General features: G+C 44.9%; 1 protein-coding gene across 35 annotated transcripts in view; it reads right to left on the minus strand.

The window, feature by feature from the left end:
* dmd (dystrophin) overlaps positions 1–12,304 on the minus strand; it is a 196,625-nt gene that overhangs the window by 52,789 nt on the left and 131,532 nt on the right. For all 35 annotated transcript variants that reach the window (XM_078095891.1, XM_040172762.2, XM_040172772.2 and 32 more), the window contains 13 exons: positions 11,089–11,250; positions 9,113–9,223; positions 8,570–8,743; positions 8,324–8,479; positions 8,074–8,244; positions 7,701–7,880; positions 7,445–7,567; positions 7,022–7,192; positions 6,335–6,457; positions 6,109–6,243; positions 5,378–5,530; positions 3,881–4,051; positions 325–447 (listed from right to left, as the gene is read on the minus strand). In XM_078095891.1, coding sequence (XP_077952017.1) covers positions 325–447; positions 3,881–4,051; positions 5,378–5,530; positions 6,109–6,243; positions 6,335–6,457; positions 7,022–7,192; positions 7,445–7,567; positions 7,701–7,880; positions 8,074–8,244; positions 8,324–8,479; positions 8,570–8,743; positions 9,113–9,223; positions 11,089–11,250 — 1,953 coding nt within the window. The remainder of the gene's footprint in view (positions 1–324; positions 448–3,880; positions 4,052–5,377; positions 5,531–6,108; positions 6,244–6,334; positions 6,458–7,021; positions 7,193–7,444; positions 7,568–7,700; positions 7,881–8,073; positions 8,245–8,323; positions 8,480–8,569; positions 8,744–9,112; positions 9,224–11,088; positions 11,251–12,304) is intronic.

Here is a 12,304-nt window from a genome sequence, read left to right on the forward strand (position 1 = left end):
CTGCAGTAGTAGCAGTGAGTTAGTGGGTCTTCATGCTAAGCTAAGCTAGCAGGCCGTGAATCATAATGAAGAGCCAGATTTTAAATCTTCTCATTTGAACTGCTCTGTTCAGAATACAGTCTCAGCACAAGTATCCCTTTCTCTGGTTATCAGCTGTGAAGATATGACTGCACCTGTCGAGCTGCCCTGGATTCATCATTTCAACAAAAGATTTGGTTCTGTGTACATGATTGTTTTTTATTATTTGTATTACCTGGTCCTCGATTGTTCACAATGTTATGGAATACTACATATATTATCGGTGCATGTGAAAGTGGAGCTGACCTTCAGGCACTGTTCCTGCTGAGGCAGGTTGTAATACGCCGCAGGCCAGAATTCAGGAGAGTTCAGCTTGAAGTCCGTCTCCGACACCAAGCGGAGCAGAGCCTGCAGCTCTGTGACGTACTCCTGGACACCCACGCACACAGAGGAGGGCATCGGGAGGTAGAGCAGAAGAACATATTGTTATTCAAAAGAATAAAATACATCAACAAACAAGTTCACCATTGAAATACCTTGCAACTTTGAAAATATATAGAAGCTATGAATCGATCAATGTGTCATAGAGAGAAAAACATTGGACAGACAGATTATGTTTAGAATTTGGATCAGCAGAACATCTTGTAGTATGAAAATATCTGTAGAACTTATTTTTTTTAATACACATTTTAGATGATGACTAGAAGTCCCAGATTGTTTTCAAGGCTGTCAGACACCATGTGACACTTCACAGGAAAGCCCTACTCAAACACGTTATTAATCCGTATTGTGTATCGTGATCGCATTCACAATCATGTCAACTAACTTGGATGTAGTTTAAGATTTTGATCAACTGTTGAAATGTCAAATGGAATCGATACACAACACACAATACAGTAACTGGAACTTCCTCTCCCACAGTGCAGAGGTACTCGGCCATGTTCATTTCACCTCATTGCTCTGCTCCTGTAATCCAAGCAACTGCTTCATGACATTTGTTTTTAAACAACCCAGAATAAAAAAAGGGAAAATCAGCATGGTTAAAAGTACATAAATAATGATAATTTATTGCTAGTCAAGACAGGCCGAATCACTCACCAGCTGATGGAGTACACACTCAATCTGGTGGCTTAAATGTATATTTCCTACCTACTAATGGTAAAGGGAGGAAATATATATTTTTTTCACTGCATCACTTAAAAGTTTTTTTTCTCGTCAAAATGCAGGCCGCAGAGGCCATGACATCCAGATTTAGTTCCTATTAAAGCCTTTCGTTAGATTAGCAATCTGCAGTAATCTAAAGCATCTCAATGACATCAGACACTTGTGAGCAATGAGGTGCAATGGAAGGCCCGTTTCCCTGCTGCCTATTATTGTACACATCACACCGGCTTTTACGTTGGGCACGTTATAAGATATCGAAGAAAAAGTAAAACATTTTGCGGAGAAACTAACGTGATGGATAACGCTACACACAATTAATTAATTAATGTGAAGCTAGAGCATGCGGCTTGGCTTCGCAAAACAGTTTGCACTTTTTTAAAAGATGGGTCTTTAAGCTAAAGACTACTTTCAGTGGAGGAATTAAACACTACCATCTTCCACCACCGCTACTTTAAAAAGCCACTGAGGGAAGATCTCAGAGTAAAAAAATATATACGTTGAAAAACTCACATATTCCCAGGTTTAGTTGTTAAATTGAGAGATTTTTTGGTTTAGTTTTAGAGTTGGATCAATCGCATCACTCTACAAACACTACTATTCAATAACGTGAGCAAAATATATCAACATGTGAATTATATACAGAAGCTTATCGTCGCTCAGGGGCCATCTTTCCTGTACCAAAGGCACTTCAGATACAAATAACTCGATGACTTCACTGTCGACAAGTTTTGTGATGCAAAAATCGATCCTGTGAAGTCCTTCTATTTTGTATTTCTGTAATAATCCTAGAAGATATTTAATTTATTTTTAAAATAAATTTGGGATTTTTCTACTCAAATGTACCAATTTAATCTGGAGTAAAATTGGAAGAGATTAAGTGGTTTCTTTTTTTCAGAATTTTGCCCCTGTTGATTTTTATTTCCCTACAATGTACCTTTTATACTGCATATAACTCATAGACAGATCAAGGACTATGGATGATATCTTCCTTGTCTTTTATTAGTTTAAACACCAGGTGCCACAGGTGGATTGATGGCAATTACCATCCTTTCAGTGTTTACGAGGGTGAGGGCATTGTTTAATGAATATGTGAACTTATACTTAAGGGTAATACTGCGGCCATAAAATTATTATTTTTTAAAAATCTATTAGATTTCTTTGTTTGGGACTGATTAATTGAACCCAAGGGGACAGACTCTCCACTATCCGTCATCCAACGAATCCCATTTCTCAGCAAAAGGCCTAAGCCTGCTCTCAGTGTACACACACACTGACCCACCTGTTCTCACACAGCGTGTTTCATTTGGAACCTTTAAGACGTGTGTTTGGGACGTGAAAGCAGAGCAAACCTTGCAAATGAGAGGAAGCGGTATCAAGGTTTGAGGAAGACAATCCGCAAAATTGAATAACATCGGCAGGGAAACCACTTTCCCCTGTATGGAAATGAAGGTTGACTTAGTTCACAGGTTAGTGGGTTAACGATGTCTCACTATCACTGGGAAGTTTATTCTAAGCCTGTTTGGCTTTCACAGAAATGCCTTTTATCTGCATCTTGAAACTTAAACTAATGTAAGTTTGCACTTTTCTTAGTATTGAAATCAATCTTTTTTTTAATTTTAATTTGTGTCATAAATTCAAGGCTTGAATTTGTGTTTTCAGTCTCTGCACAGAGAAATGTCTAAACTCAAAATGGAGCTTCCTCTGATGAGCTGGTCTGCTCTTCTCTGTCTTCTACACCACTTGGACTAAATGCACATACACTCCGTATTTGTTTCAAATAAAACATGCTTAGCCGCAGTCTCCAGGGGTCGGATGTGTGGCAACGTATTGTTGTGGTTTATTTTGACAGATGCGCCATTAATCCAAGTGGATATCATCTGGTGTTAGTGGTTTATTCATGTGATTGGTTGACAGGATACATACATCTTCAGTGATCGGCAGATCAGGGAACTTTGTGAGTGTAAGGTGATTGGTTGGCTAGCCGAGCAGTGTGTGTGTGTGTGTGTGTGTGTGTGTGTGTGAGCGCACTCGGTGGGAGGGTGGCATGCAGGGACACAAGAGCAAGACAGAGAAACCAATGAGATTTGGACTGTGCTTCGCATGATCACATTAAGACATGTAAATGAGAAGATGCAAAAAAAAAGAACAAAAAGTTACACATTTTATTCTGAAAGTGAAAAATCCACTTTCGACTTAAATTAATTTTATTAATGAACATTACTAAAATTATGTTGCTTGAATGATGTCATCGTATCTTAAAGGGTCAAGTCCAGTGATATTGGTCTTTTCATAACTAAAATATTGAAGAACACGGAATAACCCATGCATAAAATGTTTATTGTTACAGATGAATATGGAGAAACGTCTTCTTTAACTAACTTGATTTTAGTGTACTGCCCTATATTCGCAAGAAAAATGGCTCTACCATGACTTAGTAACAGATTAACTTATTTGTTATTCTATGACTAATTGTAAAGTGCAAGGTTAATATTAAGCTTGATTAACTTCACTGGGTAGTTATTAGAAGCTGTCTGCTAATTTCATGCTAATGGTTAGTGAAATCAATGTCAATACCTAGTTAGAGACTCACAATGTCTTTCACATGTTTCCAGCTCAGTACTACGAGTATTACAACCCGGTCTGATTAGTATAGTATTCTCTGTTAGTGTATATAGAATTCGTGCCTATTGAAACTCACACAGTGTCTCTTGAAGGGTATGAACCTGCCCTCCACCTCAAGCCAGCGCGTGTTGAGCTGGAGTTGGCGAGGCTCCACTAGATTGGTGGCTCCAGCTTCTGAGAGCTGATTGGCTAAGCCCTGCACCTGGTTAAGGTCCTCCTTCTTCTTGTCGAACTCTGTGCCAATTTCCTATTGAACAAAATCAACGAGGGGGGGGGGTCACTTTCTATATGCTGAACCCACATGGGGGGGTATGGGGAGGGTAATGTTGATGCTGAATAATACACATTCACAGACACATAGTGATCATATATAATTAAAATAATAAAACATCAACATTGTTCACACACAGACCCACAACACATTGAGATATCAAGTTTGTCAGTGTCAAACAAGATTTATAGTGTCTCTTAATATTTTACTGAGTGTATCGCCATTTCAACAATCCATAAGAAATTAGAGAGTGCTTTGATAAATGAGGGGGAGCACACTGCCGTCAGACTTTATTTACATGGAGCAGGAGTACAATAACTGGAGTAGGTGGGAGGGGTCTGAGCTGGCGAGGGTTGCAGAGGTAATTGAGAGACAGAGAGACAGGTAAGATGAGCCGAAAGACAGACAAATGGACCGACAGATAGATGGACAGAGAGACAGACAGACAGACAGACAGGAATCTCGGTTGTGGCAATGACAGGGTAGTCTGAGGCGAGCGAGCCGGACGTCGGCTTAGCGAAATGTCATAGTGATCATCTGAAAAGTGAAAGACACACACAGAGAGTCAGGCGGGGCAGAAAAACGGGTGGAGGTGGGGGCTCCTCCGTCAGACCTTTCCACCACCAACTCAAATGCATCACTATCAATGTATAATCAAGGATGTACAGGGCTCAAGGATAAGATGGAATTCTATGGGGCCAAGTCAAGTTCAGATTTCTTATATACATATTACAGTACAGTATTTTATAGCTTTAATCTGATTAAAAAAATTATTTTTTTAAATTTTAAATAAAATTAAGAGAAAGTGAAAATGTATCTTATGATGTACAACAAATATTAACTAGATCATGCATAATATTACATTCTGATTATCAATCCTGAAGAATTGTAACAATTGACCTTGAACTTGGTGGTGCAAAAAATAGTTACTGTTTCACAAATAATGTATTCATAGTTTATTAACGTTATGGTTGAACACTTTTGACCAAGTGTCTTTCCAGCTAAAAGCAAAAGCTGTTGTCTCCCAATGGGGACAAAAATAGATCTTTAAATAGATCTGAAGAAGGTCCGCATCCCAAAGGAATGATCACGAAAGTGAGAAAAAAAAAGAAAAAAGTTCTTTCACAGGTGAATTGTACAATGACAAAAAGATTGAAAGAAACAGGAAGTGAGAGACAGACGGATTGAGATGGAGAGGAGGGGGGATGAGGAGGACAGAAGTAAAGAGCAGATTGGACATAAAGCTGAAACAGACCAGCTTAACAAAAAGAGTAGTTTATTTATGTGTGCGTGTTCTTTCACCTTCACCCTCTCTCCCTCGGGGGGGTCGGGCAGTTGGTCCACGCTGCGCTGGATGTCGTCCAGCCAGGCCAGCAGGTCGTGGGACTTCCTTCGGTACTGGTACCACTGAGGAGCGATGGCCAACGCCTTCCTGTTCCTCAGCACGCGCAGGTCCTGCACGCACACACACACACACACACACACACACACAAAGAGATACAGCAGTTATTGAGTTTTAGGGGCTGGTAAGAGGATTTTGTTCCCTTTGGACTAATCCAGGTGTCTTTATGCTAGGCCAAAGGAATAGCGCTGATTTTGTGAAGGTGGGGGGCTTCTTAACTGGGGTATCTGGAGTTTTACCTAAAGTCGATGTGTAGAAAAATAGGAAAAAGAATAGAAAATATATTTTTTATAAAGATTCAGAGCCACCAGACTACATTGGCAAAGTACTTTTAACATGTGTTCTTCCTCGGCCTTGATCTGTTACTTCAGTATATGACGTTGGCGTTTTAAAGGCTTACTTGAGGCAAAGGGGCTGTCTGACGGCAAGGAAAATAGTGGTAGAAAAAAGCTGCAATGTAGTATAAACTCAAACTGATATAGATATACGTGTCGTTTTAAGTGCAGTTCCTCCTGTGCGTCTCTCTAAAAATGAATCTACTGTAGGTCAATACATCTACTGGTGATGCAACCCCTTTAAAAAATGAATAGAATAAGCTATTCGATCTTAAGATGCAGAAGCCGTGGTCTACCTTGACGGTGCTGTACTTGCTCTTCAGCTCGTTGTGCTTCAGTCGGATCTGCTCTCGCTTGTCCGGATTCGGGACTCTCTTCTGCAGAGTCTCGCCCTTTAACAGTAGCTCCTTCACTGCACCTTCCTCACAGTCCTACAGAACAGACACACACCCACACATGTTCAGTAAAAGTGTGCACATAGAGTGAGAGCGAAAGTCATTATTCCGTTACAGTGTGTGGGACCTTGTTCTCCTGGAAGTCCTCCTCCTTAAGGTTCTCCCCCTGCTTGACCTCCTCCTCCAGGAGCTCCAGCCAGATCTGTACTTCGCTGTGGTATTGCTCCAGCTCCTTGGCCGATGCTGCCGTCTGCCACGCACACAGATGATCATTAGTGGCCTAGAGGAAGTCTATTAGTATGGAGTGGTCGGAGTAGATTTGGTCGGAGTTTGATGTAAATTTAGTGAGAGTTTCTGGTCTGTGGGTTAAAAGCATATTTAGAAAGAGTTTATTTTTATTAAGACTTTGAAGTCAATTTAGGAAGCCTTTGGTTTTCTATCTTATTACATTATTATTACAGATCATTTAGCTGAGGCTTATATCCAAAGCGACTTACATTGCATTTTTAACCCATGGCTTTTTACCTTTTTGCCTGGGGAGCAATTAGGGGTTAGGTGTCTTGCTCAGGGACACTTCAACATGGTACATGGAGCAGCCGGGACTCGAACCACCAACCTTGTGGTTCCCAGCGCACCCTCTCTACCCCTGCGGCACGACAACCCTATTTAGTGGAAGCTTGAATTTAAACTTCATAGAAATAGTTGGATTACAATCAGTAGAAAAAAAGTGTTTGCACATCAGAATGGTAAACAACAGCTGATCCTATCCGCCTGTTAGTGTGTGTGTGCTTATTGGCCGTTAGCCCCTCCCTACCAGTCCGGAGGCGATGCGCTGAGCCACGGTATCGAACCTGCGGTCGAGCCGCTCCACTTTGGGTCCCACCTGGGCCTGGCAGTTCTCCCCCCGTGTGGACATGAGGTCCCGGGCCAGACTCCTCACCTCCTCCACCTTACGCCTGGTCAGCTCCAGCTCCGCTCGCAACACCTTTTTGGGCGGGGCAATAAAAGCGATCATTTGTATGCACAAGTGATTTCATCCTCCACAAGGATGGAAATGCATCTCCACACACAGGAGGAGGATACCCTGTGTGGATTTGGGCATTTTAGACGTTTTACAGCCTCTTAACACCAACCGTTGACAGGAATGAATGGCGTTTATTATCCCCACAACCCGGCATGGATCTCTGAGACGTAGATCACACACAACATGCGTAAAAACAATGAGACGTTTTACAACCTTGAGCACAGCATCGTTGGGTCCCCGGCTGTCTATCTCGTCCATCTTCTTGTCCGCGCCGTCAATCCACCCATTCACTCCCTCTATCTCTCCATCCAACTTCTGCATCTGCCGCTGGTAGTCCTGAGATAGAGAGAGGTGTTGAAAGTGTTTATTTCAACGTCTTCTAACGGTTATTTTTAGACCTTTATTTTTAGCACAGGCAAAAAATACAAAATGCTTGTTTTGTGAATTATAATTTTTCCCTTTCTCCCACCAGCAGCAGGTTGAGCCACTCTTCCGCTCTGGACGTGACCGCGATCCAGTTGCAGTGCAGCAGACTGACTTTGTCATCCACCAGGCCCCCGTGGCCCCGCAGCACCGCCTTGAGGGCCTCGGCGAGCTCCGCCACGGTCTGCAGCTGCGGCTGGCGCCTCTCAGTCTCCCCGTGGACGGACTGCGGAGGAAGAAAGGACAGGGAGAAGCTCGGAGGACCTCTGCATCTCCTCTTTGCACATTTCTATAAGTCGACATACAACAATCCTTCCCCCTGGTGTCTTTCTTTTCCCGACTAGTGTTGAGGGAAAGCAAATAAATAGTCGGTAACGGACAACGCCAAATCCAACCACGCAAACGTGTGCACCTCGTACCTGCGCCCACGCCACCTCGGCCTCCAGGTCGCCAGGCATGCCGTCCACAGCGGAGCGCCGCGTCAGCTCGCCGTCGGTGGCGGCGAGCCACTCCGTCAGCCCGTTCAGCTCCTTGCGCAGCTTCCTGGACAACTTCAGACTCTTCTCCAGCTCCAGTTTACTCTCAGTGACCTCCATGACATAAAAGGGCACAACATCTGTATCCAAAGTGGACACGTGTGTGTCCATGGCCGCGCGCGTGTGTGTGTACCTGAGAGCCCAGCTGGTTGTAGAGCAGCTTGAGGGCGGTCACCCTGTCGTCCAGATCCTTGGGCTGCTCCGTCTGCTGCTTCTGGACTACCTGTCTCCCCGCTTTGATCACCGTCTCCACCTCCCCTTTCACTTCGCTCAGCACCTTATACAACTTCTGAAACACACACAGTGGGTGGGGGGGAGGAGGGTAAGGGGGAGGCTGAACACGGGATCAGGACAACTGATCGGGCGCAATGTGACCCACCATGCACTGGTCCAGCTGCGACTGCACCACGTCCTGCTCCACGCTCCGGATGTCCAGCACCCCCACCTGGCTCTTGACTCCGGCCAGCAGGCGCTCGCACTCGGCCAGGCGGGTGTCAAAGTTGGCCGGCTTCTGGAAGAGCCGGAACTTGGTCCACACGTCGGTCAGCATTTTCTGTGGGAGTAAAGGGGAAGAGAAGTTGTGAAGGGAGAGCCGAGAGGCCGTGTGGTACTGAGGGGGGGGCAGCAACCTGGATACCATCATTTATTAATTCAGTCTGCTTCTCCTTCACTTCTTTCAACCATCACACCTCCAGATGGTTTTCACCTTCAAGCTCGGGCCGGTCAGTGGAAGCGTCGCCCAACGCGTGGATCACACTTGGAAGGTTGCAGAAAAACCCCTGGACACTTTCATAAGGTCTACCAGCTGGACGAACCGACTGGGGCGGGTTCTGTTTTTTATCTCAAGGTTTTTGGACCTTTAGAGTCCAAAGTGTTTTCTCAAGGGGTCTAAACATACATATAGTGTGAGTGTGTGTTGTACCTGGGTAAGGTCGATCTGTCCCAGGATCCTGTGGGACGGCTTCTTGTCCTCGTTCTTCTTCCTCATGTCCTCCAGGGTCGCTTCATGGCCGCTAAGCTCCGACTGGATTTTCTGTAAAAAACGCACAAACAAAGACTCAAAAGCCAGATCGGCTTTTAGGAATGACGGCCAAACAAGGTCTCATATTAAGTTATGTTCAGTCAATTTAATAAGATCCGTCTGGAACATGAAACTAAATCCAATAAAGTTGGTACGGCTTGATAGTGTACCTCCTTTTGCTGGCCACTAGGTGGCAGGAGGCATCAACTAAATTAGATTTTTTAGATTAAGATTCAACTTCATTGTCATTGCACAGGGTACAAGAACTAAAGCAAGGAAATGCAGTTGAACATCCAACCAGAAGTGCAAAATAGCAAAAAGTGCAGAGTATGTGCATATGTAAAGTGTAATAGGTGAATAAATAGATATCACAACGCTTCCTAAAGAAGACGAAAAAAAGTGATATTAGAAGTCCGGCTAGCCACCATCAGACATGACCGAGGCAAATGATGAGAACAGCACGTGTTTTAATCCAGTCCATTAGCATTTAGCACAAATGCTGCAAACTTCAACAACTCGCTGAGCTTCCGCGATGCTGTAGGGAGTTCTACTAGCGTTGTGATTGGAGACCAACAGCCAATCACAATGGACCTTCTTTAATTCTCTGATTGGTTGGTTTTGTGGCACAAATGTAACGCTGCTGCAAGTCGAGCGAGCGCGTGAGTGAAACGTCGAGCGAGCGCAGCGTGAAGAGGTGGAGAGAGCGCAGCAACGGCTGCCTGCGCGCAGAAAACCAGTTTGTGGAGACGGCACCTCAGTAAACTGCGCGCACGGAATATGTTTTTCTTTGCTAAAATATAGTTCTCTGTGCTCAAAACTTAAAATTACGCGCTCAGGATTGTGGCACAAATATAACGGCATACGCGACAGAGCAGCTGCCATACCGTACTGAGATGCAGTTTGTAAGGATGCTCTCTGTGGTACAGCGGTAGAAATTCTCTAGAATCTGAGGAGACAGATGGGCCTTCTTCAGTCTCCTCAGGAAGAAGAGACGCTGGTGTGCTTTCTTTACCAGGGATGAGGTGTTGAGGGTCCAAGAGAGGTCCTCAGAGATGGGGACACCCGGGAACTTTAATGCTGGCGACACGCTCAACCTCCGTCCCGTTGATGTGGATGGGCATGTGTGTGCCAGCTTTCTTCCGGAAGTCTACAATTAGCTCTTTGGTCTTCTTGGTGTAAAGAGGAGAGGACCATCAAAAGCTCTCTCTCACAGACACACAAACTCACACCTGGTCTCTGTCACCCTGCTACCCTTAAATATCAAGTGTTCTGTAATCACATATGCTCATCCACGCCACCGAAATCCAATCCTGATCTCACCCTCCCCCGCGTGAGAAGAGAGAGAGAGAGAGAGAGAGAGAGAGAGAGAGAGATTGAGAAATTGTGGTCTTGTACACACATGGAAGAGAAATAGAGCATTCTACGTTCTCTCGCAGGTTCCCTGGTCCCTGCATGCCCGCCATCCCCCCACACACACTCACACACACTGAAGATCTGTATCATGCATACCTGCAAACTCATTAGGGGTGAAAAGGGTGACACGGGGGGGGGCTTCATTTAACTTCAATCACTATTGCAAAGATCACAACATCACCGTTTCTCCTTGTCCCACTCCATCCTGGCGCTGGCCGGCAGTTGATCCCCCCCCCCCCAAAAAACAACCTAGAATCAACATGATTCACGATGAGTTTGCAGGTATAATCCACAATCCAAGTATTTCCACCCTCATGTCTCTTTGTGTCTGTATGATGAGTATCCCTCGCCCAGTTAGTCCGACTTGGCGGATCCAGCAAAAGGTCGGGTGGTTGTTTTGTCAGCCCTGTTGAACTTGATGTCTTTTAACAAAAAACATTCCTTCGCATTCCACGCCGACTGACCTGAGCCTCCTGCGGTATCTGCAGAGCGTCGATGTGGTCGGCCAGGTACGCAGTGAGGTGGCGGTCGGTGTGGGCCAGTGAGTCCTGGATGTTCCTCAGGGTCTTGTCGTTCTCCTGAGCCCTCTGGACGCTCTTCTCCAGCTCCTTCTGCCTTAGGACCGCCTGGGGGGGAAAAAACAACAACACATCACACCTTGTCAATGTTGCTCACACATCTCAAAACAAAGGAAACATTTTCTACCAACGACTCCCCTGTGGGTTTTTGGACTCCCACTCTGAAGCCCTGAGCTTTAAACGGTTTTGGCCTTCGCCCTCTAGATTTTTTCGCGACAAGTGAACAGCAGTTAGCATGTTTGGAATGCTGCGCAGCGTGAGTGGAAGTAACCTGTTAATCACAAGGTAGCCACGCTCAAAGAGGGCACTCTGCTTCTCACTATGTGAGAAGTCATTTTCTCGGAGACTTGGATAGACATGACTTGATTTTGCAACCGGTAGAGTTTCCCCCTGCTGGCCATAAGAAAGAATGCAATTTTAAAACACTTGAATCAAAGTTGCAATATCTTCCTTCATTGTTTTAAAAGAGCGATTACTAACCTGTGTACGTCGCTTTAAGTCACACACACGCACACACACACACACACACACACACACACACACACACACATGCTGCATGTACCCTCAAGAAGGACGGATAGCAGGGTTTCTCTTTCATGGCGTCTGTTTGCGAGCGGCCGCACCGCAGTTGACAACGCAAAGAAACGACGCTCCTCTGACAACCTGTCCGCCTGGGACAAACATCCGTCTCCCCTGGCAACAACTGAAGTGTTCTTGGTGACTGCCTGGAAGATTAACTAGTGAATGGACCTATCGCAATACGTGAGAGGGGTTACAGGCGAGCATGCTAAGTCTTCTCCGAGGGATAATGACTAAGTTTAGCCCTATGAGCACGCGCACACACACACAGCTCTCCTTGTGTCACCAACAGATGCGTCCCCGCTGATAACGTACGAAATGAGAAGTGTGGGGAGATTAACTATTTAGACAAACATTGATAACAACCTTCCCTGTGGCGATCAACTGCGTTTCGATTTCGATTATAGGCCCATGAATTAATATTCTCATCTCACATTCCCTTATTACTTATCGCTCACTCGCTCTCACATAGACACACACAAACGAACGAGAGACGGAGGACTCGCCGCTCGCTTAACAGCCG

The sequence above is a fragment of the Gasterosteus aculeatus genome, chromosome 1, assembly GCF_964276395.1.
Source record: "Gasterosteus aculeatus chromosome 1, fGasAcu3.hap1.1, whole genome shotgun sequence".
NCBI classification, from domain to species: Eukaryota; Metazoa; Chordata; class Actinopteri; order Perciformes; family Gasterosteidae; genus Gasterosteus; species Gasterosteus aculeatus.